The 26,905-nt window shown below is 39.9% G+C and overlaps 1 protein-coding gene across 1 annotated transcript in view; it reads right to left on the bottom strand.

Annotated features, from left to right (window-relative positions):
* SMPX (small muscle protein X-linked) overlaps window positions 1-26,905 on the bottom strand; it is a 45,242-nt gene that overhangs the window by 11,231 nt on the left and 7,106 nt on the right. Inside the window, exons 3-4 of the mRNA XM_024569937.4 lie at window positions 19,285-19,371; window positions 14,826-14,974 (exon numbers count right to left, since the gene is read on the bottom strand). Of these exons, the coding sequence (XP_024425705.1) occupies window positions 14,840-14,974; window positions 19,285-19,371 (222 nt within the window). The 3' untranslated portion in view covers window positions 14,826-14,839. The remainder of the gene's footprint in view (window positions 1-14,825; window positions 14,975-19,284; window positions 19,372-26,905) is intronic.

Below are 26,905 nucleotides of genomic sequence, written 5' to 3'. Positions count from 1 at the left end.
AGGGAACACTGGGCAAAAGCTAAAATTTGTCCCTCAAATGCTGGATTTGCCTTTGGTAAGACGTTCTGCTTTCTTTTCTCTCCTTTTGGAGCATTTTGTCCCTAATGACTCAAGTGAAGAAAAGCCTTTCCCAAGTGTTGGAAGTATGCACTTTGCTTATAGGTTATTTAGTTTATAAAGGTTTCCTATGTTAAAAACACTAAGGAAAGTGGCTTCACATTTGGAAATAATCTTTCTAAACTCCCCAAAGATAAACAACATTTGGTGTTTAAAAAATATTAGAAATTGTGGATGGTGAAGATCAGTGGTGTTAAAAGGAAAGCACATACTGGAGTGTTAAGGTTCTGACTTTGGGCAAACCTCACTTCTCTGGACCTGAATTTACTTCATCCATTAAAAAAAGAGGGGTAGGCTACAATTGTGGGCATCCTCCAAGATGGCCGCCAGTGAGTTTTGCCTCCCAGTATTCACATCCTTGTGTAGTTCCCTCCACCACTGAATAGGTCTAACCTGTGTAATCAATAGCATTTCACAGAAATGATGGAGTGTGACTTCCAAAGCCAGGTCATAAAAGCCATTACGGCTTCTGCCTTGCTGTATCTTGGATCATGGCTCTGGGAGAAGCCAGCTGCCATGTTGTGAGGGCACTCAAGCAGCCCCATAGCAAGGTCCACATGGGAATGCACCAAAGCCTCCTGCCAACAGTCATCACCAAGTAGCCAGCGGCATGAGTGCACCATCTTCAAAGTGGATCTTCTGGTCTTAGTCAAGCCCCTTCTGAATTCCTGACCCAGAGAAACTCTAAGATAATTTTTATTATTGTTTTAAGCTGCTAGACTTGGGATAGTTTATTATGCAGCAATATATAACTAATACAGTTGCCTTTGTCCAAGCCCTCAGCTCTTATAATTTGTTAATGAATAAGTGTCATTGGTCAGAATCATAAAAAGTTGGCATTTTCTTTATGTCCGAAACCAGATCCTAGCTTTAGGGTAGGGCCATGTGGTTTTGGGCATTTTTGAAATGGCAAGTAGCCAAATCCTAGATATCTGGCATCCTGAGAACTCATGGACCCAGCTTTGTGGGGGCAGGCCAGCATAGCTAGCTGACCCATCAGTTACACTTTAGCATATCACCCTGAAAAATCCAATTATATTATGTTTATACCCAAAGACTGAACTGTTTAAAAGAAACTCCAATGGAATAGGGACTTCCTTGGACTCTCCGCTTAATGAGTCACTCCAAAGGGTGAAAAAGCAGCCCTGGCAGCTTTTAGAGTGAGATAAATTGGGATAGTTAAAAGTTTCTGAGTTCATGGTCAAACCCACGTGACTCCCCAGGGTAGGGGACATATTTGGAAAGCAGGGGGTATACAGAGGACATACTAGGCTGTGTCTTGGTTGGACTAAGTGATATTGATGGTCCTCTAACCTATGAGAATGTGACTCTACATATTGGTGGCTAGACACATATCACAACACTGACAAGGCCCAACATACTAAGTAATGGGAACCAGAGTGTCCTCATCTCCTTCTGAGCCTAATATAGCTATTGTTCTCAACTTATATGGCAGTCTGGATAACTTAGCATCTCTTCCCCGTGTTCTATCCCAAACAGAGGCTATGGCTCGCCACTGGATCACCCTCTGAATAAATAAATCTATGCTACATCACTTTCCAAGAATGCTTGTCTGTTTTCCATATTTAGACATGTTCATCCCAACCACATTGACATTCAATCAAAGAAATACTTTTCCAAGCAAGAAAGATTTCATTCTGGCCTATCCACATTGTATCTGAGAACCATCCTTTAACTCAGTCCTTCTGACTCAAGTCCTTATCCCATCCCTCAAAGAATTCATTGGTCAGAGGTGGGGCTAAGGTAGTCCAGGTGGTCCTAGTGTGCAGTTAGGGCTGAGGACTACTGGTGTAACTGTATCCAGCGATTTGCTGCTGCCTGACTCCAGGACTAAGTTAATTAGAATAAAAATAAGCCCTCCTCATCCAAAGCCCAAGTCTGGACAACTCAGTTACTCAGAAACTGGCTTTAGTTCTTATGTCACAATAGTTGAGAAAAGCTATACAGCTGTATATTAATCAGCCAAGTAGTTGTGATCCTGGTCCTGTCTTGTACTGGACTTGAAAAGTGTTCAAATTCAGAACATTTTTTGTGTGTATTTTTTGCTTCCATTATCTGGACATCTCTATAACAGTATGCTTGAATGGAGATTGTCAACCCCAGCTTTTGGTCTCTGCATATATTTGAAATTTGGCAAGTTTTTCCTGAGAAATATTTACATAGAGATTAGAAAAATGGTTCTTCTTCTTTCTTCCCAATCATTGCAAAGAAATCCAGGGATCTCTTTCTATTATTTCTCCCAAATGTGGTGGCCTACATTTGGCCTGTGGGCCCTGGTTTGCCAACCCTTGGACTGTAGCAGTCTAATAAACAGTTACAGAAATTAATGTATCAGTACAGTTAAGTGACTGGTAGGAAACTTGATGTCACTGGCAGAATTCCTCATCCATTATATTAGGATTGTCCCCATAATTTACACAGCACATTTCATCCCACATAGTTTTTCCTACCTGCTACATAAACAGTCAGCCTGGGAAAAATGATTAAAGAGGCAGACAGCCTAAATTCAAATCCTGGATGGCCCACTCTCTAGTTGTGACACCTCAGGGGCAATCACATAACCTCTCTTGTGCCTCAGTTATCTCACCTGTAAAATTGAGCTCTGATGTATACTAACTCATTTAATAATCACAAGCTAAAGTGCTTAGGACAGTGTCTGACCCTTGGAAGCACTATTATAAGCATTAATGATTGTTGTTTCATTGATACTTCATATATCTGAATTTTGCAAGGAAATTTGACCAAGTTGTTCACTATACCTTTGGATGATAGCTATAAAACTGTGGGCCAGGTGATGAGATAGTTAGGATTTTGAATGTCCAGACCTAAACAATCTAGATTGATGGCACTGGGTCAGTGTCAAAGTGTGTCCCCCAAACCAGCAGTATCAGCCCCTGGGACCTTGTCAGAAATGCAAATTCTCAGGCCCACCCCAGACCTACTGATTCAGAAACTCTGATCCTGGGGGAGGGCAGCAGAGATGATGCTGATGCACAAGAAAGTTCAAGAACCACTGCTGTAGGCAAATCTAAAGAGTTTCCCCTGCTCCACCCCACAGGATGCTGTCCTTGGTACTGCCTTGTCCCCACTCTCCTCAAAATCTCAGTTAAAGGCAAGGATGAGCTTGCTTCTCAAATTGGCAGATGGGACATGCAAAGCTAGCCTAAAGGAATAACTACACTGTTTGATGCTAGAATGTGGACCTGAAATGATCTCAGTTGGTTGGAAGTGCCAGCCAGTATTCACAAACTTGTTTTGATTTTTAATAGAGATAGCTTTATTTTTACCTAACACAAGTTTCTAACTCAAGTTTCTTGGCATTTTAATTCCTACATGTTTAGTACAATTTTCAGTGGTGATATGGGTATCCAGGCACTGTTATCCTTGGTGGTACTGTGCCCAAGACTACAGGACTGCAGAATATTGATCCCAAGTTCAGGAGCAATTTCATAATGTCATTTCATAATGTCACCTAGTGAGAAAGGGTGCCACCCTTGGAGAGAAAACTGAATCTGTAGTCAGTCATGAAGAGATAGCAGTAAGATGGTGAGGAGGGTCAGGGTTCATTTTAATGAAGTTGCATTTGCCAGCTATGCTGGTCTCTGAACATTATTAGCTGCTTTGTCTTATCTGGACCGTGGGCTCTTCTTCCCATGCACTGACAGTCCCTGCCAGCCAAGGCCTCTAAGACTAGCTCAGTTGGTGGTGTGACCTGCTCCTGGCAGTGGAAGCAGATGTATAACTGGCCCAAAATTGGAGGGGATTTGGCTCCGAATGACTTCCAGGCTCCCTTTCTCCCAGCAGATAACCAGCAGTCAACTTCATATATGATTCTGTGGGTAGTCTGGGATGCCATTTCTTGGTTGTTGGTGATGATGGAGGGCTTTCATCTCCAGAAGAGTTGACCTTTAGGGCATCTTAAAGTGAAGTTTTATCCAAGCCCATTTATTTGTACCTGGTCTTTCTGAAATTAACACATTTCAACCTGGTTTTCAAATCTGGATCAAATCAGTATTTGTGTGTGTGTGTGTGTGTGTGTGTGTGTGTTGTATGTTTATGTGTATAAAGGACACAGCATGATTTTTTTAATTAAACAGCAAGAAAAAATAAATAGAGATGTAAATTGAGATAGTACATTTCCTTTGGAATATATCTATAGATAGAAATGGGTAGATTAACCCTAACTATCTTTCCATATCAGTGAGAAAAGCCATTCTGGGTAGAAGCAGAGCCATTATCTGTTCAGTTCTGGACCGTGGCACAGGCTGTAACTAAGCCCGCCCTGGCACCACTATAGACTGCATGATGATTTCATTTTTCTGACCAAAAGGGATCACACCCATTTTTTATAGATGGACTTAACTAGGCTTAATTAATAATTAGTGTTAAAATGAATTTTCTCTGGAGGGAGATGAAGGTATCTCACAATCTTCCACTCTGTGCGAAGTTGGAAGTCACATAATATTGAACTGAAAATTCAATTCCTGCCCTACCTGTCTCAGACAACCACTGTGAGCCTCGAGAGAATGAACACAGAAGGACTTTGGAATTCACAAAATCAACTACAAGGGCTTGTTAATATTATTGCTACAATTAGTCTCTAGTTAGATGTGATTTTGGCTTTTTGCCACAAAATTCCAAATAAGCCTGTTTCCTCATTGCCTGGCTCATGATGCACCCTTAAGTGGCCATTTCACAAAGTCTCCAAGTCACCATATTCTTCGACACCTGTATATTGCAAAGCAGACACTACTTAACTATCAAATGAAGTAACATCAGAAGGGGGGAGAAGACACTTCCAGAGAGTAAGAGCTGGAAATTGGGTGTGAATGGGCATAAGCCAGGACAAAATGTCATAGAGAAGACATCTAGGGAACTTCTGGATGTTTTGATCAACGTGGATCTTGTTTTAGTTTCTCAGTTAGTATATAGCCAGTGCACAAAAGATTGCTGAAAAGATGAGATACTTCTTTTTGGCCATCAAGCCCATTCAAAATGCTCAGTAAAATGGTGTCTGAAATGGTGCGCCACTTTTCCATGATAGGAAGAGAGAATGGCAGTTTGACTCTCCAAATATTTCTTACTGATTTTCTTTGGAAACAGGTTTTGCTGCAGGTTTTGAAAAATGTGACTGCAGTGCCTCCTCCAGGACAAAGAGTATACTTGCAGGTTAGAAATATCTCACCACTGACTGGCTTAAGCTCAAAGTATTCATGGTAGGTGGTGACTGAGGAAAAGATCTTCCCAGATGCTTCAAATGCGTCAGTGAGTTCATATTAGGCACAATTAGTGGGTTTTCATTTCCGGTGAGGTTTTTCATATTCCATGGAGAAACATGCAGAGCTATTCTTTAGAGAGTATTTCCTTCAAAAACCAACCAACCCCTGGCCTTGAAGAAAGGCCTCTCTCATATCCTCACTCAGCTAGACCATGAGGTCCTTGAGTGGGGTTGTTTTGTATCACCTACCTCTAATTCCATGGTGCCTGGCATGTAGTGGGTGCACAGATATTCACTTAAACGAGTGAATTCATTCTAGTGCTTTAATCCTTCCCATTCAAATCTAGTTCATGCTGTGAATTTGCCTTATGAAGAAAAAGGTTAATTCAACCAAGGTAAATTCCAAGTAGCTCATGTACAAAATGATTAGGAAGAAAAAATTAATTTAGGCTGTAGAAATGTATATTTGAACACTCAGAATTTAATAAACCTGTTTGGCAAGTTTTCATGAATTAATTGTTGCCTTTGGAACTAAAGGGTAGCCATGATTGCTATCATTTCTATACAAAATGGGAAATCAGGCAAAAGCTAGGCAGTAAAATGTGTATTACTTGTTAAGGATTTGGCTGTGCCTGCTACATGTCAGGACAGGTCTTCTGGGGTAGAAGGAAGTGCCACTATCCTTTCTACAGAAGGCATCCAGTGACTTTGGGGCAGTAGGATATGCTTGCTTTCTGATGTTTTTTCCACAGTCAAGATACAGGGTTCTGAGCAGCCTTTGTGCCACCTGCCTGGATGAAAGTAATTCCAATCTGTCGACTGCTAAATAGAAATTTCCCTCGGTGAGAAGCCAGTTGACCAATCCCGCCTGGGATTAAGGCAGATACCACCTCACCATCTGCATAAAGCCCTAAACCAGAGGGTGTGGGATGATCAGTTCACAGGCAGGGAGCGGTGGCGAGGGGATACATGTGAAATGTGCAAGTCTCAATCTGCTCCTCCTGATTCCTTCTCCTGCTCAAATGCCACAACATGTGGAGGGAGTTCAAACAAGCAACGTTGTCACAATGCTGCCAAGCCTGATTAGACAGCTTGGAATTTACTTCTCTGGTTTGCTGTGTGGGCTGCACACAGCATGAGTGGGAATGAGAGAAAAGGCTTCATGGGTAGAACACAGAGCTGCCTGCCAAGCCATCCCTCATCCGGCTCTTCCCGCGCATCCCACTCATCCTGCTCATCCCACTCATCCCAAGAACAACGGCAGGCTCTGCAGAGAGGCCTGGTGCTCCTCTGCTGCATTTTTGTCAGCATCAGACCAGGTCCCTGTCACCCTCTCAGCACTGCCACAATCGCTGCTGTTCTATTTCTTTCCCTCTTCTCCTCCCCCTTTTTTTTCCTTTCCTTCTCTTCCTTTGCCTTTCTCTCAGCCTCTCTCTTTCATGCTTTCTCTGACATTTAAGGACATTAACCCTTTTTCAAGACTCTTAAAAAGAGCAAGTTATTTGTGCTTCCATGCTGTGTTGCCTATTCGACTGAACCCTGGTTCATATGTGTATCCCCAAAACTGGCATCCTCAGTGCCTGGTACATACTTTATGCTTAATAAATGTCAATTGAATGAATGAATGAATGCACGAAAGAAAGAATGAATGAACAAATGAATGAACCAATAAACCAACATGTCAGAGTTGTGGTATCACCTCTTTGTGGAGGTGACAGTTTTGCAGTCTCTTTAGCCTTTGCTTGTTTTACTCTGACCTAACATGGTGAAGTATTTGCAAAGCCTGGAAGACTACAACTAAAAGAACATTTTTTAAAATGCAATGGATTATAGTGATTAAAAGAACTGGTTGTAGAGTATGACAGATGATGGTTTGCTTCTTATCTCTGTGACTTACAAGCTGGGTGAAGTTGGTCAAGTTATATAAAGTCTCTTGGCCTTCTTTCCCCCATAAATGAAATGGGCATCATAGTATATACCCCGTGCAGTAGGCATGAGCAGCAAATGACAATAGCAGCTCATACTTCCCCCAAGTTGTGACATCTCAAACCTCAGGTTGTCTCCAGACATTGCCTCCCCCACCACCGCCAACCACTGAGATAGGGTAATGAGTTCCATTGCATTGGATAGAGGGCAAGTATCAGCCATAAATGTCCTTTAACCCATGGAAATCTATGTGCCAGTGTACAAGGTTTGACAGATTTGGGTTCTGAGTCACCTCAGCCTTCTACCAAGATGGCTGGAGTAGATGTACTTCTCTGATCTCGAGTACACTCCCTAAAAGTTCTCTCACCAATTCCAACTACCCCTGAAACCATCCAGGTAGCTTCTGTGTGTTTGCTGTGGAGAGGCTCTTAAAGCAACTACCACAAACAGCTTAAAGGCCCCTCATAGTCACCCTTAAGAATATTTAAGGCCACACAGGCTATAACCATGGCCTAGAACAACTCTGCCAGGCAGAAAAACAAATGAATAAAACCTTGATCAGAACCACTGCAAAACCCATCTTCATCCTAACCAAGTGGGGAGCAGGAAAAAAAAGAGCATCACAAATCAAAAGAAGTGTGGCTTCATTAGAGAGTGGGAAATCTCAGCATAAAAACATTTCCTTTGAAGAAAGTGAATAGAGCTTTTGTAATTGGGTCAAAGCAGGGAGTGTTTCAGAATTGAGGACAAAAAAATTTCCAGCAAATCACAGAGAAGACATTTGGAGAAGTTGTTGAGTTTCTTTTTTTAAGTTTAGTTCTGTGGAAAACAATAAATATGTCCTCCGTCTTCTGGCAGAAGGAAAAGGTTATGAAATTATGATAAGTCAAAGACTATGAGAAATAAATCATCTTAATTCTGAAGGCTGCAGAGCAACATAAAAATACTTTTATAGCAAATGTAAAGTAGAAAAGATAGGAAACCATATAAGTGCAATGAATCATGCTATGTAAGAAAAAAAGTAAAAGGAGAACCACTTCCCATTTACTGAGTATTTAAATTTACCCCATACCAGGAGCTATGCCTGGATATAATTTTTAAAATACACCTCGCTAATCCTTCACAAGTACCCTATGAGGGAAATGCTATTTTCCGCTTTTCTGCTTTTAGCAAAATATGGAAATAGAGATGTAGAGCTGAAAGTTGCAAAGGTAGAAGGTAATGCGACCAAGTCTTTATGACCCCAGACTCCATATTGTCAGCAATTTGGTTGTATTGTACCCCATATGTAAGTCCAGAGGAAAAGACTGGAAGGAAGCTAAGTGAGTATTATGCTAAAATGGTGATCTTATGGGCAATTACTTAATTTCCAAGCTTCTATTACATTGTTATGATGTTTATATGAGTAGAGTTTTAAATTTTTTGTATTTTAACATTTGAAAAGCATAATATTTTCACTTGTACATCAATTTAATCATCTGCCATTTATGTAGATATGGATTATTTACTCTAGGATAATCAAGGGTGTGTTTCCCAAATATGGAGTTGTCATACTGATTTGGTTGGTTGGTTGATTTGAGATCTTTCTTCTTTTTTAAATAGAGACATTTACAACTGTAAATTTGCCTCTAAGCACTGCTTTTGCTTCATCCCACAAATTTTGGTATGTTGTATTTTTATTTACATTTGTCTCTAAACTATTCTCTACTTGCCCTTGTGATTTCTTCTTTGGCTCATTGGTTATTCAGGAGTGTGTTAAGTTCTACAACTTGTGAATTTCCCAAAATTCCTTCTGTTATTGACTTCTAATTTCATTCCTTTGTAATCCAAGAATGTACTTGGCAAGATTTCAATCCTTTTAAATTTACTGAGACTTGCTTTATGGTCTAACAACATATAGCCTGTTCTGGACAATATGCCATTTGCACTTGAGAAGAATATGTGCTCCACTAATGTTGGGTGGTTGTTCAGGTCTTCTATTTCTGCTATAGACTGAATGTCTGTGTCCCCTCAAAATTCATATTTTGACCTAACCCCCAATGTGATGGGACTTGGAAGTGGGACCTTAGGGAGCTGTTTAGGTCATGAAGTATCTTTATGAAAGAGACCCCAGAAAGCTCCCTTGCCTCTTCTACCATGTAAGGACACAGTGAGAAGTTGGCCATCTATGAAGCAGGAAGCAGGTCTGCCAGAGCCTTGATATTGGACTTCCCAGCCTCTGAAACTGTGAGAAATAAATTTCTGTTCTTTATAAGCCACCCAGTCTATACTATTCTCTTATCACAGCCCAAATGGACTAAAAGTTTTCTTGTTGATCTTCTCTCTAGTTGGTCTATCCATTGTTGAAAATGGGATATTAAAGTCTCCTGCTGTGATTTTTGAATTGACTATTTCTCCCTTGAATTCTGTCAGTTTACTTAATGTATTTTGGGGGTCTGTTGTTAGGTACTAAGTGCACTTTTCATGAAGTGTCTGAGTACATCAATTTGCCCTCCTGCCAACACTCTCAAAATTAGCCTTTGAATCAGCAGGAATAATGGCGATGCATAAAGCTTAATGTTTAAGAATAATGAGCACCTTAAGCTCTCCTCGATCAGAGATGGCATCTCTGTGGATTACTGGTTGGTAAATATGTCTTATCTGGACATAAATGTTCTTTGAAAAATAAAGTCAAAGAATTCTTTAAAATGAAATGATTAAATGCTTTTACAGGTTTTTATCCCCCTTTTGAGGAATATGAGTCAAACTTGACACTTTCCATAATTTCTCACTTTTCCAGAAGAATAAAATTATTATCAATGAATTAAAGCCAAACTTCTGAGCTCTTTACTGGTCATGATCAACAAGCTTACCTTCAGCCCTTGAAAGGTAAGCTAGTCTTGCTTTGAAGTAATACTCTCCCTGAGAATACAAGTACTTAGAGAGTCTACAAGAACACATTCCTTGGGGACATCAGACTTGCTGTGGTCAAGGCACCAGTAACATTCTGCAGACATACCTTTTGTGCTCAAGAGTTTCCCCAGCCTTTAAGGAGCTTTACCCTGGCATTATGAAGAACATATATACAAGAAAACCAATACATTACTGTGGTAAGTATTGTAACAGCATAAACAGAAGATGCTAGGGATGGGGCAGAGTGCTCGAGGGAGAAAGGACACCTTCCCCAACAGGGCATTATAATGGTTCTTTTCAGATCAACGGAATACAGATTCAAGGCTTGGCCAATGTGGGGTATGGAATAGAGACTGACTTGAGAGCATGGGACTGTGTATGGGTACACAGGAGTTGTAGATCATTCCAACTCAATCTCACTTATTGACCTATAGCAATGTTTCTCAAAGTATGATCCAATACCCACTGTGTATCCTCGAAAGACTTCCTGATACAAAAATGTGGGTTTTCCTGAGTTCTTAAAGGCAACTGGAAATTCCACAGAGTTTTACTTTTATACATGGCCAAAAGCTACTAAGTGATTTATTAAGAATCACTAAAATGTTGCAATTTCTGAAACCATGGTTTAGTACGTAATCAAGAAGTCTAGCTGCCACACAACATTTGGCCATGCTGCAATGTCCAACACAGAGATGAGGAATTTCTGCAACTTCAAAATGACAATTTCTTTCTAGTGCCTCATTAGTGCCAAGGCTTTCAATTGCTGCTATTTTTGTGTTCATTAACATAATTGTAGAACTGTTCTTATGGTTTACCTTAGTTAATCATTTTGCCTGTAATTACTGCATTGCTACCACTTTGATGTTTATTTTGTTCCTCTCCAATTTATTATCAATGAATTCTTTTACCACTAGAAATAGAGAAGAGATGGTGAGGGCAGGATGTGGCATCTTGTTTTGCTCTTCCCCAACAGTTTAAGTATTGCCCTAAAGGAACTGTTTGGTCTCCCCTAGCTGGTCCATCAGTGATGGTCTGGGCATACCATTCACCCAGAAGCTATCTCTGAGCCTGTATTTAAAACCATTATATTCCCACCACCTCCTTGAAATTATCTGTGACCTCAAATCGTCATGAGTTCTTCCTCTCTTAAGTCATAATATTCTTTAGCTCAACTGCCTATGTGTTAATGGGTCATTAACAGCTATGGGACATCTTGAATCAGTAAGCTGCTAACTATTTCTTGAATTATCTACCTTTTGAAGTGTTTTATTTTACTTTTGTACCAAGACTTAAGTATCCTGACAGCAGGGACCAAGTTAGACATCTGTATATCTTAGCACAGAATGAAGAAGCAGTCTGTGATACAGAAGCTAGTTACAAAGGTTCTTTACTGGCTACCTGTGATCTGTTATGAAGGTTGGGAGGGAGCAGAAGTGGACACAGAGTCTATTAGACACCAGCCCTTAGTAGTTCTCCATGTTCTCCAGAATCCTGTTCATGAAGTCTGAGGTGGCATCTACTGCAGCTACAAGCAAACAAGTTGACAGTGGCTTCTGACAGTAGACATGAGTGATTCCTGATCATGCAACAAACAGCAAGCATGGGAGTACTGGAGGCCTCTTGGTTTTCCAAAACTGCCACTGGCACTGTCTCTTCATCTATACTTGCTTAAATCACCATTTGACCACCTTAAATCACAGCCAGGAGAATCCTGAGAGGTATGTGGCTGAAACACCCTTCCTTCCCTGCCCTGCCCTGTGCCTGTTCCAGCCTGGATTCGGGCCCCATTTGGGATACTCCCGTGTATCTTGGTCTTAACTCAGTGTGTGCTGTCTGTATGTTGCCTGATTCTGGTTCCTGATTGGGTCCAGGCAACCAGTCCTTTGCCACAAGCCATGAGTCCTGATTCCAAACTGGCAAGTCCATTGGGATTTCTGGTTCTGGTCCCATAATGTTTTTAACTGATTTCCATAAGCAATTCTAGCCATGACACAGAGCATGGAAATAATCTAAAATCTCACTTAAAAAGAGACACTGATCTTGGCTGGAAGGAGATGCTGCTCTATCTTATATGTCTAAAGAACTGTAATAGGTATAATCTGGAGTTTGAGCCTTGAGTCTTGAAGTTTTCCCAGTGTTTGGCACTATGGATTTATTCACTCGATCTTTAAACAATGAATGATCAAATCATTGAACAATAGATGGTGAGGATAGGAGACAAAGTGGTGGCCCAAGAAGGGGGCAAATCAGTCCAACCACTGAAGGGCTAAATGATACCTGGCCCAGGATATATATGGCTTATGGGTCCACTGAATCACTCAAAGTAAAGAAGTGCTCTCCTTCTCTGACCACAAATTATGACCATGGAAGTCTCAAAATCTGACTTATTTGCAGGAGAAGAATTGATGAGTCAAAGGCAAACCATCTTAATACTTCTCCTACAAGACATAAAAATCATCCCTTGGCTTAAAACAATGCTGTACTCATTTGGCACTCAGATCAATTACCGTAACAACTTGTTTTCACATTCCTATAGAATAAGGACAAACCGGCCTCTCTAAGCAGTTTTGCATTATCAGAATATGTTCAGGAGAGAAGAATCACTAAATTCCTCTCTGAGAAAATCAAATAACAACAAAAAATGTTGTTCTGGTACATTGTCTATATGTTACTGAGTTTATATTGTTTTTTGTTACTGTAACCATAGATTTGAGGCTACAAAATCATCCTCAGTTACCAGATGACGCTACAAGATCATCTTGGAGCTAATTTTCAAACAGGTTTCCTTTGAATCTTCAAAACCAAGTTCTTCTGAAACTGGAACTGGAGTTACATTTAGGTCGACATGAATTTCATAAAAGCAAAAACCCTTTACAGTTTGCATTAAAAATTCACGTGTGTAACTGAACAGCCTTCGTTGGGTGATGATAATAAATATTACAAAAAGCTAATTTCCCTTCTCTGGGCTTTCTTACAAGCAAGTTCTATAGCATCATCCCGGGCAACACAAGCAGGATCAAGTATAACGATGCTCAGTCATCAATTGTTTGCATTCTGTCATAAATAATAATCAGCCACACTTCAGGTCAGTTCCTGCTAATGTCACTCTGTCCTTGCCCAGGTTCCTGTGATTCATTTCTATGGTCATACAATTCACTGTGTTTTATTCTTATTCTTTTGTTCTTTTATGCAACTGTGTTGAAAACACTGGATACTGTTTTGTTACTTTAACCCAAAATGGCTCCTCTCTTTGTTTACGCTATAAAGAAATTCAGTAGAACTAACTTGCAAATATCCTAGTAAGTCTGCATAAGCATGGCACAAGGAACACTGCCATTATTCATGGGGCTATGACACAAAACGTTCTGTTCTTCATTATCTCTGCAAGAGAAGACATAGCAGGTCCCCATTGCTGTGCTCGCTTTCATCATCCACGTGGTCAGAAGATCTCAACCTAACACCCACAGAGAGCGTGAATCCTTCTGTAAAGTGCAGTGGGAAGAAGGGGTGAAGCAGTATAACAAGTAGGTGATAGCACTAACTTTGAAGTCAGACCCCTTTTGAGGATGCGTGATAGATGCGGAAATCAGTTTCTCTATAAGACTCATGTCACGAATGGGTGCAATAATTGGGCATCATGAGGCTTAACAGAAACAATGGATATAATGCTCTTCACACAGTATCTGGCATATGGTAAATGATTAAACGTTTCTAGTGTTCAGCACACAGGAGACAATCAATAAATATTGGTTGAATAAATGAGTGAATGGGTGAACAAACAAATGAATGGACAATCAGCAAGATAAATACCTGTTTTATGTTCCCCGTATACATTCCTCTCCTCTAAACCTAAACTTCTGCTTAAAAATGCAATACACTGTGCATGGTGGGATCCAGTAATGTTGGATAAAGTACATTTGCTGGCATTGTCTCATAGGACACAGAACCATGACTTGGGCCAATTCCCAAACCAGTCAGCAGGTGGCAGGTCTGCAGATGCAGGACAAGGCTGAACTCTCACTAGGGGATCATTATTGACCGAATCCAGTTGAAATGAAAATAAAGTCAACAGGCCCTGCTTGCAGTGCCTTGGTGAGTAGCAGATACAGTTTTGAGCCTACCCTTCCCTCACCCACATTCAGAATTATTATTGGGTCCTCTTGGTCTGCCTCTTAAACACAGGGGTTGCTGATTTCAAGGCCTGAACTCCTGGTCTCTACTCTCTTTACAGTTCTCAACCTCCTCAGCTCCTTGCTCTTCTGATCCTCCATTCAGAAATAGCTCACTGCTCTGAGTGGCATGTAGGTGAGGAAACTGAGGCATGAAATAAGGGAGGATTCCCTGGACCCCAAGATCAAAAGCTCTTCAATACCCTCTCGGATGCATCTTTCCTCTCCCAACCTTATCTTTCCTCAAATAAGAAGGTGACCAGAAAGGGGATGGCTCTCTGGCTCTCTGACTGGTTATACAATCAAACAGGCCCCAAAGCTTGGCTTTACCTGCCAGAAAACCTCTGCACGTGAAATACTGGTCTAAATTAAAGGCCCGGATACTTAAATGCTGCTGGAATTCCAGACTCCTTTGGTGGACGGTTTCCTTAAACCATCCTGTAGTGATCTTTTTGAGACAAAGGAAACAGTTTTTCACTCACCTTTTTCCTTCCAACTACTGTTCAGCTTTGGGGACATATTTCAGTTCACTTTTAATATTCTGGATCTCCGACAGGTTGACTGCAGGTCCTGGAAGTTTCTTCGCTCCTGGAATTGGCTTCTTCTCCTCATCTGAAGTGGGAGGAGCACCCTAAAGAGAAAGGAAAGAGAGATTCAGCCCACTGAAAAAGAAGTTTGGTCACCCTGGGTCATAGACATGAAAAAAAAATTAAAGCAAGAATAATACCAGAGTGTAATTCTAGCAGAGTGACTTTTTCTTATGATGTTAAGACACCCTCAGAGTTTAAAAAAGATGTCCTGAAGTTTGTTGAGGAAAGGAGAATAAAGTTGGAAAAAGACACCAAGTAATTTCCATGTGACTTAAAAAGCACTAGAGTACTGTTCAGTGTCTGATTACCAATAAAAATTACCACTAGTTGTAAGGATTCATGTTTCTAAGACAAGCATTTTACAGGATCAAATTGAATTTGGTACTATGTGATCACCATATGCCTGAACAGCAAAGATTTATACAATGTTAGTGCACTCCTGGCTCTAACAATGACTTGGTCTAGGAGTTTTCAAATTTTTGTTTGGGGCTGCACTGGCTACCAGCCTTTGTTCCAGTGACATCCCTGAGAAGCATAAGCATAAACAAAGTGAAACTGATATAAGCAAAACCTCTTTGAATATGGGTGGGCTAAGATGGAGCAACAGAGGAGGCCCAGCTCTTCCCTCCTACTTTGTAAAGTATTTTAAATTTCCTATCACATTATGTTTTTATTTTGTTGTAACTTTTGGGCAGGACCACATTCTATACTTTTTGTGGCTCCTTCAACACTAGATACCGAAGGGCACACACGTACTTATTGATTGTTCTTTAGCTGCTTAACCCTGACAATATACCATAGTGACAAATCTATGTCCGTATGTACATACACCAAATACACATATTAACAGTGACTATAAGACAATAAAATCAGTTGCTGTGTGTGGCTCCTAGAACCCTAACTCATTACTACAGAAGAAAGTTGCTTGTTAGCTGTTTCCTCCAATTTGCTACAGGTCAGAAGCATATTCTCTGCGGCTTTGGAAGGAAGGTGTTGGAGGAACATTCGATCACCTGTGGCAGCCAGGAGAACTGCCTCTCAGATCAGTTTTCTGCTGGGAGGGTAATCGAATGATGGCCACAGCTGCTTTGTCCTGAAACCACACTGAGGTCACTCTTCCCCCGGCTGCTCCTGGCCAATGACTGAGTGCCACAGGATCCTAAGGTGGACCCATTCCTGGGAGACTTGGACTCCTCTGGGAGGGACTTCAGCTCGAGAATTTTCCTTAGAGCAGCACTGTCTGAGATGCTTCCGCCCAACCCTCTGCCCCACTCTTCTTCACCCACATGACTGTCTGACAACCCCCCTCCATTTTCCTTACAAGTGTTTTTCCCAATAAATATTTTGCATGTCCAATCCCATCTTTGGGTCTGCTTCTTAGAGGGCCCAAACTAACACATAAGATTGGCAGAGCTCCACCTGCTTGGCCAACAACTCAGTGAACCAATCCAGTTCCGGGGAAAAGGAATAAGAAACCGAGTGTTTGTTGCCAGCCTAACAAGGCAACCCTGTAACTTGGATATTAAAGCTGCTGCTGTGCCTCCATCTGGCTCCTACATCTAGCTCTCAAATTGTCTAGACCCTAATGGGAAATAAAGTGTTCAACCTTCCCAAACCCTAACTAATTACTTGGTAGACATGTCCTTTATGGAAATGTTTTTAAATTACTTATTTGAGTGGAGGAGTAGAAATCTAAAATGTTAAGGTGCCGTTCTTCTACTAAGGGCTCATGGCTTTTTTTCTAAAGTCATTTTCTTTGGCTCTGGCACAGTGCTGATGAACTAGCTAATATGTCAGTTGCACAAAATGACAAAGTAATTCAGTGTAGACTGTGGCTGTTGTAAATATCTGGAAAATATTTTCCCCCTGGGTCAATGTAGAGCCATAGGATCAGCCTCTTTGCATGCACACCATTAATCATTTATAAATGCAGCTTTAGAAGCAATAATTAAAGCTGCTAAACCTCTACTTGGAGGACCAGGTATTCTAGAATGTTCTTTGCTAAGCTTTTGAAAAAAATTTTAAACAAGGCTATAAAGTATTTAGGTTTTTTAATATTTGTAGCAGTGAAATGAAAAATGTTTCCTTACTTATAAATGTTCCCATGGTTTTTAGGTGGGTAAATCTTAATAAGGAAGCATGAAGAAGAAAAATGTTTCCAATTCCTTCTGGAAATTCCTTCCCAGGTTAAGTTACATCCACTGTCTTTGTAATATCAAAATGTGCTGTATTGACACATATAACACCTAAAGCCAATGTGTGTAGTTATGGGTCTATGTGCAAAAGTTTATTACATGAATATACAGAGATATAGGATGATAATATTTAAGACTAGTCACTTTCCTCTCAAGTTATTAAAACCAGTGCACTGTGATTTTTATTTATCAAGGTAAGATTTTTAGCACTTGATTTGGTAAAGTGACGTGTAATGAAAATTATAAGTAGATATTATGATATGAATTCAGGAAAGGCGTTAGTGGTGGTGTATATTCTTAACGGAATCTTCTTTTATCTTTCAAAAATAATGGCAATCTATGAATTTATTATAAGAATTACAATAAATTAAGGCATGAAGAAACAGGGTTCCAGTTGGCTCCATTTCACTAATAAGTACATTTTTCCCTTTTTTTGTAAGTAGACATTTGAATTGAGAAGGGACAAGGAAGATATTTGATTTAGATAAAAAGAGCTGGAGAGAAGGCTTATCAGCCCCAGACCATCTCCAGTTTCAGGAATGGCTATTGTCAGGGAGATATTCCCTTTGAGGGTGATGGAGTATTTATAAAATTTGGTATAATTCTGAACCATTTTCCAACTATCTGGACTTTAAGAGCAGATGCCTTATTGGGTTTTCCTGTAAACTCTCCTATATGGGGCAATGCAGTCTGATGTGCTCCTTCATTCTCAAACACTGGAGACTTAATAATAACAGCAAACAGTTGTACTGCTAGCTGTTCTAACTTATGCATACTAACTCATTTAATCTTCACATCAACCTATAAATATGGTACTGTTGTTATCCCTAATCTAGAGTTGAGGAAACTGAGGCACAGTGTCCACACAGCTAGGATGTGGTGAAACCAGAATCAAATAGTATGTTTGCATCTTGTAAAGGGACCAGATGGAGAGGGAAATAATTAACAGAAAACCATGATCATGAGTTAACTGGATGGCCAAGTTAGCAGCATCAGAGCTCAATATTTATTACGCACCATAAGAAAACTGTTAGGGTTGGGTCCTTTCAACTTGTATGTTCAAAATTGTACTCATCAAAGGTGACTTAACTGCTGAAATTCCAGAACTCTGTGATATCACTCAAATACTCCATCTCCTCCTTCAAAAATTATCTTTCTATTGATGAGGCTGGAACCACTGACTCTGGACCATGTTAGAAATTATTTATGGAGGAAAAAACGGTTAGATGAGGGATAACCAAAGTTTTATTTGGAAACTTTGAAATGATGATAGGTCTTCTTTTGAGGCAATTACCAAAAATATCACCTACAAAAGGTAAAACCACCTTTTCACCTTTTTAAAAAGATAAAACACAGTTTGCTATGTTGTATGGCTTTATTTAATTCCATGTTCCTTGTGCTAATAATGACATGCTCCAAAACCTGAATTATGAATCAGGCCTTCTAGGTTTTATTAGAAAAGTCACAATTGGGGATGAAATATAAACATTTGAAGAAGGAACTTTTCTGTATTTATTGTATTCATTATTAATTTTAGCCTCCATTTTAGAAGACCAGGTATTTGTATTTGGAGGAAAGGTAAAAAGAATTACATGGAGGAAAAAATACAGAAATTGGTAGACTCCCTTGCAAAGTCCTCTTTTGCAAGGAAAGACTCAGAGATTGGAGCTTTTTGTTTAATCTACAAGTAATTTAATGTAGTTATTACCTGTGCTCCCACTGGGGTTCATTATTCATCTAATGCTATACTAAATGCATCCTGTTTTGTTCAATAAAAGCTTTGGAGTGAAAACTTACCAAGCTAGAGGAAACTGTGGACCAAGAGGATCTGAGAGACTATGCTCCACCCCCCTCCCCCATATGCACACACCACAAACACACAGTCAAGCAACAAATTACACGTTAAACTCATCATCTTCAAGTAACTGTGCCAGACACTTAAATTTGGCTGAAGGAAAGCAAGGGCAGTGTGCTTCATGGCCAACTGAGCAAGACATCAAAGGAATGTATATACTGTGTGATGACTCCTTGACCCACATCCATTCGTGCCCTCCCTTGCCCTGGACAGCTGGCCCTCAACATGCCTCTGTCCCACACTAGTCAGGATTTTGGAGGAGAAAGACAATGCTAAGCTCTACCAACTAAGTTCCCCTTACCTCCTCCATTTCTGGGGTACATTCTTTTCTTCTGGGGGGTTGCCCAGCTCCTGGCCGAAAGGCTCCCATTGGGATATTGATATTTGCCTAAAAAGGAAAACAGGGAAGATTTAGCTCAAGAAAAGTAAGAAATTGTTATGATACTTTGAGGCAGTAATTGTTGTGAGGAAAAGTGCATCCGAAAAGTACATCTTTAAAGCTTTTTACCTCAAGAAAATTGCTGTAATGCCTACAAAAATAAGCAAAGGAAAACTTGACTTCCATTTATTACAAATTTCTGGTACTCATCCTTAGGTCTGTGCAGTGATTTTACAATTCTCTACTCGATGAAAGAATTTGAAGAGAGTTTGTTCTGGCTGTTGCCCTCCTGTGGTGCTTAATATTATTCTCCCTGTGGGGTGAGGAAGGAACGCATAATGATGGGAAAGAATGAAATAGCATCCACAGAAACCATCCTACACCTGAGCTCTCCTTCAGGTTCCTTTAGATTTACCATGAGAGGGGAGCAATCACATCTCCTAAACTGCCTCCTCCTTTCCATGTCCTAGGGCTTCCAGCACTTCCTTAAGTCTCTATAATTCACAGCTTTCTACCTTCTTCCCAACACACCATTGTATAAAAACTCAAGCTTATTGGTATCACAATTCATAGATTTTTGTCCTTCATTAAAATAACATATTAATCTCCATCTGCCATAAAATACCTTCTAGTAAACATGAACTATGCTAAACATTAAATTATGCAAGGAATATACTGACACAGTAATTTGAACTTGGGGAAGAGAATATGTAAATTTGAATTTTGTCCCTATTTCATTTGATTTTAAAAGGCAAGAATGTTTCGTGCAGACCAAAAACATCTTCAAGCAGGGGCATCACTCATAACAAACAAGCATTAAAACTTTTGTTAAGGTAGAACATTTTTTGCCACTTAACAGGAACCATTCATTGCCCTATGAGTAATTGGATGTGTGTGCTTGAAAAGTTGAAATTGCACTTTGATATTATACATGAAAATGATGCCTGAACAAAGAGAGTAAAATATTTTACTTTATGACACAGTTTGGATCATTTTGGTGCCACACCGAACAAAATTATGAGGAAGTGCGGTAAGGTCCATTTTGAACTGCCTGATATGAGCTCTATTGCTAGAGGAATGTTTAACTCAAGACACAGGAAGTATCCAGTGTCCATGTCCAGGCAGCATGGTGGTGGGTCCTTTCTACTCCTGAGAACAGGAAATGACTTTTTCTACCTAGGGGCTTTAAAACTCCTTTCCCTGCTGGAATAATGCTGATCCCACAGAAAGGAAACAGATCCAAAGTGTGTTGGCTAAGAAGAGAGGTACATCACCATTCCGAGGGCCTAGAAGCCAAAAAGTATTTTTGATCAGTAAGTACAATGTATGCTAAAATATAGGGCAGCACAATTTTGGAGGGAAGGTTTTGGAAAACCTAAGGCTAATCCTTCTATGCTATTCCTCTGCTTAATGGAAATATCAGGTGTCCTAGAATGGAAGGAGGAGGAAGCATAAGATAAGGAGAAATATGTCTTATACGGTGGCAAATATGGTAGCACACTTCATGAAATCCAAGATGCATCTCTTTTAATATCTCTGAAATTACAATGTGTCTTTATAGCAAAGGTATCTTAAAATTTTAATCAGCATGTTTGTTTTATTTCTTAGCAGGACATAAAATAATAGTATTTTATAATTGACTATCACAGATTGGATGAAATATCATTAGGGTCCTGAAGTAAGATCAAAACAATGCAAATAAGATGCACAGAACATGATCTCTATTGAACCAATAAATATTTCCATTACTATAGACAGTGTGGATGAAAGAGAGGAAAAGTCAACATAGGGACTGTTTTGGGAGAAAGTTAACCAGTTAGACCACCACTGCACTAACCCATGCGTTAAGTTTCTACAGAGGGCATCTCCCCAGTGGTGAGTTCGAATTAACAGTATTTGTGAAATATTTGATTGTTAACCCATTTAATCAAGCATGTGTCTCTATAATAGGTTCAAGTTTTCAGTAAAGGAACGTGTGAAAGTCCTCCAGGATAATGTAACAGACATGCTATGAGAATACCACCTGTTCTTGCTCAGAGATTGATTTTAGCCATGGACCGTAGCCTTTTCATGGCACATGGGCTGCTTATGGTAGTGAAAAGAGCCCAATGCTAGGAATTTCTACAGATAATCTGTACTTGAAAAACTGCTCTGGCTTTCATCTTCCTCATTTCTATATGAATGTTAGGCTTCACCAATGGTTTTCAAACCTTTAGCCACAAAACCTTTCCTTCAAGTAAAGTATTGTGAGAACATCTAAAATGCAAACTAGGTTCAGGTGGAGCTGCTCTGGATGAGGTGGTAGGGAGCCCAGAACCCCATCTGCTTCCCCCAAGCCCTGGGCCATGAGCAGTTCCTTGGAACTTGGGGAGCCAATCTGACAACCATTGAAAGAGATTATCCCTAAGTGGATGAGTATCAACATATACTTAAAATATTTGCTCTGCCTATTGTTAAAATGTCTGTAATTTATATTAAACTACTTTAGCATAGACAGTATGATATTTTATATACGTGCAGTTTGGTTTAAACAGTAACTCTGGGGATATCTATTGCTCTAATTAGGAGTTCATCTTTCTGATGTGGCAAAATATCACTAAGACAACATTCCCAGGATTGCTACTTCAGGTGCTTCTGTTAGCCATATCTCCACCAACCCCTGAGGCCTTGATGGTTGAAGAAATGTAAAAACCAAGTGAAATAATGGACTAGGCATTAGAAATGGTGTTTATTCATGAAATAAGAGGATGTTAAGATATGGAAACTGGCTAAAATATTTTAGAGAAACCCAGCTGAACAGAGTGTAAGAATCTGTTGCCTGTAGCTTGCATCTTCAGAGGCAGAGCTCAAGAAGTGATCCTGAAATAGGTCTGCCTCCAGCCATTGATAATGAGGATTTCTAGCTGGCTGCTGCCAACTAAGGGCAACAGAATCCCCACCTGCCTCACGTGAACCTTTTATGCAAGGTGGCAGTCATTTGCACTGCTTAAGGAGACAAGAGCTGAGGCTTCACCAAGCTCAGAAACAGACTATAAATGGTTTTATGCTTGCTTGCTTGCTAATGAATGTGTGTTTAACAAGTGTCTATGTTGTGGCAGAGTTGGGTTGGAAACTAGCTTTCATCTTAACCAGGCGGTGAGGTTCTGGGACAGAAACTACACCTTGCGTGCCCATCTACCACAAACTACCTAATTCACCCCGAAATCCCAATATTTAGCTTAGTCATCACAACACCTACATCCTAACAACAAAGTTCTGAGGTTTGGGCTATCATCTTCATTTTACTGATGAAGAAGAAACTGAGTCTCAAAGAAATTAGATGATTTTCTCAAGGTCACACAAACAGTTCAAGGAAAAGCCAGGATTCCAAAGCAAAGATGCCTGACCTTGTAGATAGAACTTTCCCTCTATCATACATACCCTTCTCTGAAGAGCTCTTTTCACTTGACCAAAGCTCTAGCCACTCTAAAATTCTCTAAACTTGCTCTAAAATTGCAGAGTTACACTTTGGAGAATGGCCTGGGGCACGCCAATGGATAATTCCAGAATAGGTGCCAATGAAAAGCCACGTTGAAAAATCAGCCATTAACTCACTGACTTGATGCTTTTTCATCTTTAAGGCATCACTTAAGAAAACAAGAACCTAGATAAGTTTTTGACAGCAAATATTGACAGGATCCAAAGCAGACTAAGAACATGTAAAGCATCCAATCATTAACGTGCATCTGAAGGGAGTGTCAGAGGAGTGCTTATAAATGGTTAGAGATGATTCATTAATTGTAGGGTGGTGATATTTGAGGGACAAATAATAGACTAAATTATACCCATAAGAATAATTCCTTTAACTTCAATTTGATAGAAATACATAGACTTGTAGTTCTCTGTTTTTATTGCATCTTCCAGACAATTGAGTCATATTCTCATCTCTTTCATGACTTGCTCTGTTTGAACGCAAATAAAATACCTCTCAATGATTCAATTTTTCCATCTGCAAATTAGCTATGGTGTTTGCTACTCAGAATTAGTTTTGGATATGAGCTACTTTTTATGAAAGAAAAAGCAAACACAGAAAAATTCTAACATTGATGACCTGGAGTTGACTTCCTTCTCTATATAGACTGTATAAATGTAACAAAGCGATCTTCTGTTTTTATTGTTTCTTTGTTTTTGTAATGCATCTCTTTGCATTTCTTTTCCCTCCTTGATGTTTATTCATCTTAGATATTTTTAAATATGCCCCTAACACAGCAGACCCAATGCATTGCTTTCCCAAGTTCTACATAATTTGTTACATCCTCGAAGTTGGGAATGGAAAAAATCTACTAGATATCTTTTGCCAGAACAGGATACAGTTCCCTGATAATAGACCTATCTGATGTGAAATGAATACTACACTTGATCTCACCAGGTGAAGAAAAGCAGAAAGAATTCCCTGTAAGTTAATTCCACTACTCCCTTAATTATTTGTATTGTTCTGCTTGGCTCTAGGCTTCAAGCCCAAGGATTCTGGAAACAACAATATTCCCCCCACAGCCACTCCTGTGTAATTTACAATGGAATGACATCTTCTTTCCCCAGTGGGTTGGATTCTGATAGCTTCCAGCCACAGGGTACTGACAATCCCAACCCACTTTCCTTTCCATGGCCATTGTTCTCGTATCTCCCCACCCCATCTTTCCTTTTAGTGCTAAGGCTTTTGGAGTTTCCTCCCTTTGCACATTTGTTTCAGATGACCCCCCCCCCAACTGATTCTATCTTTAGTTTTCAAAGGTCCCCAGCAGCTCCTGCCAGAATCTATAGCCCCCCCTTTCCATTCTCCTGTGAGTTGGCAGAGGAAACCATATAGGGCTACATTTTGTAGTATTTCTTTCTGTGCTTTCCTAGTTTTACAGTTCTAGTTCTTCTCTGAATGGAGCAGGATATGGCCTTTTGAGATTTCTAGCATCTTTCACAGAAGACTTGCAGAAAGAGGTATGTTTCCTCAATAACCAATTAGAAAATGAGATTCTTGTTTGATATATTAGACTAAGTTAAGAGAGATATACATACACCAATACATACACCAACTAAAATATAATCCAACCTATTTTAAAATAAATTGTCTTTAGATATCCTTGAAATGTGGAATGGATCCAGAATACACAAAACTTTCTGATTCAACTTGAGAAACTACCACTCAGACACTGTTCTTCACCCATGATATTTCATACTGAGAGGTTTTCTTTCTTTTTTTTTCCCCTCTGTTCTCAACACTTTTTGTTCTCTTCAATAATTTCCTGAATGACTCAACTGTAGTCTTGTCATCCAGGGAAAAGCAGACTTCAAGAATGTAGTATACAGCTATTAAGATAATGTGAACAATTGGTTGGAGGCAAGTTATATTTCTGAAGTATGTGTGCATGTCAGCCTCAAAACAAATGGCACCTTTAGCCAGTATATGACTGCTTATCTCATGTCACCAATATGGAGTCATGGTTAGAGCAGCAAAAATTACCAACTGGAATTACTACTGAACCTCTAGAATAAGACTGCTACATTCAAATTCTGGCTATACTTGAAAGAATCCAGAATTAGAAATCATAACAATGCATTATAGTAATTTACCTAAGAAAGAAACAATAGATGCATGTTCAAAGAAAAGGCCTTAACTCTACATTAAAACAAGTGGCAAACAGAAGTTTATTTTTTGTTTTAAGTTTAAATAAAATATTAAAAGAAGGTATGTATTATTATTATCACTTTTAGTTTAATCAGTGTATTGGATTAACTGACCAACCATGGGTGGTGATAGTCTGTTTCTTTGTACCAAGGACTGTCATGCCCCTGGAACCTTTCTAAAAGTGGAAATCCTAGACAGGGAACACTTAGAGTCCCTAAAGCCTGTCTGTTATTTTTTCAGGCCGGGGGACGTCAGGCTGTTTTATTCTTCCATGGAGCTTTTATGCCCTGGGCAACAGAGAGTAGAAGAACAATGATAATGGGCAGGGAAGGGAAAGAAGTACTAAAAGGTGGGACATCAAGATATTCTGTTCTACACCTGGATTGAGTAACAATGGAAAACTTCCCATGGTAAGAAGCCGCACACTCACTAATGACGCAGGACTCATATAATCATTACTTCAAAATGTATGATAAAGGAGTTAGGTTTAATTTTACAAACAGCTTGATTAAGTTAGTTAAGCAGAGAGGTGGGAAGTCCATGGCCATGGTCATTTGTATTTCAAGACTGTGTTTGTCACCGAGTCACTTTACTTTGTACTTTTCATTCCTAGCCAACTTACATTTAAGATGACTTTAATCAGTGTAGGCTATTAGCCTCTTTGCTGAAATGCTGACACCTTCTGAATGTCATTTTAGATCTTTAAAACAAAGGACCCAACATCCATAAAATGGTAATTGTCCCTTAAATAACCTTAGTATTTATGATTATCCTATCCTTACTCTCTGTGCCAAGGCAGGGATGGTAAATAAGGAGGCTAAATGGTGTTGTAGGGTAGATTCAAACGTGGGTTTGTATTGTCCTGACTGTCCTACTTACAAGTTGTGTGATCCTGGGTGAGGCTTTTTTGTTTGCTTGATTGGTTCGTGGGTGGGGTTTTTTGTATGTGTGTGTGTGTGCCTCTCTAAATCTTTTATTAGAATCCATAGAACTCCCATTTGCATTGTGCCAAGTACATAGTAAACCCTGAAGAAATTGTTACTATTATTATCATCCTAATAATAAATCTAGGAAGTTATTCTCACGAAGTCCATAAACTATTAAAAGCTGGATAGAGGCTTAGAGGTCATTTAATGAAACACCCTCCATTTGCAGATCACAAGGACCAGGGGAGTAGTCACAGAGCAGAGCTAAGAGTAGGGCACAGGACTCTTCCATTTAACCACGAAGCTCTCAGACCTCATGGGAGAGAACAAATAATAATCAGCTTACTTTGACCAGTCGTATAGAGAAAGGACCAGTGAGGACCAGTGACAACAAAGAGAATGTTGGCTCTGGGTGGGCTAAGGCCCTGGGGAGGTCCATGGTCGTTTTCAAATAAAGTGTATTCAGGAGAAAGGGGAAGGACAGGTAGCTGCTGCCAGTGGCCAGTGTCACTTGGTCTCATTAGAGAGACACCAAGCAGATCGTTGATGGCATTAGGTTTCCTGGCAGCTCTAGCTTTCCTCACCACCTGTCATGTCAAATTCATCTGAAGGGATCAGACCCACTATGCCTAGTGTGCTGACATTACCTTGGTTACAACTCCATTCCCAACAACAGTGGAGTTTAATAGCCTGGAGAGTACAGAACCAGGGTCAGCAAACTACAGCTTATGGACCAAATCCAGCCTGCCACCTGTTTCTGTAAATAAAATTTCATTGGCGCACAGCCACAGTCATTCACTTATGTATTACCTATGGCTGCTTTTGTGCTATACCCGCAGAGTTGAGTAGTAGTTGGAGCAGAGACCCAATGTTCTGCCAATACCAAAATATTTACTTTCTGGTACTTTACAAAAAAGATTTACCCATATCTGGTATAGATCCTTCAGCTTCTTTGGAG

The sequence above is a fragment of the Desmodus rotundus genome, chromosome X, assembly GCF_022682495.2.
Source record: "Desmodus rotundus isolate HL8 chromosome X, HLdesRot8A.1, whole genome shotgun sequence".
NCBI classification, from domain to species: Eukaryota; Metazoa; Chordata; class Mammalia; order Chiroptera; family Phyllostomidae; genus Desmodus; species Desmodus rotundus.
The sequence above is the reverse complement of the archived record's forward strand: the minus strand, read 5'-3'. Positions and strand labels throughout refer to the sequence as shown.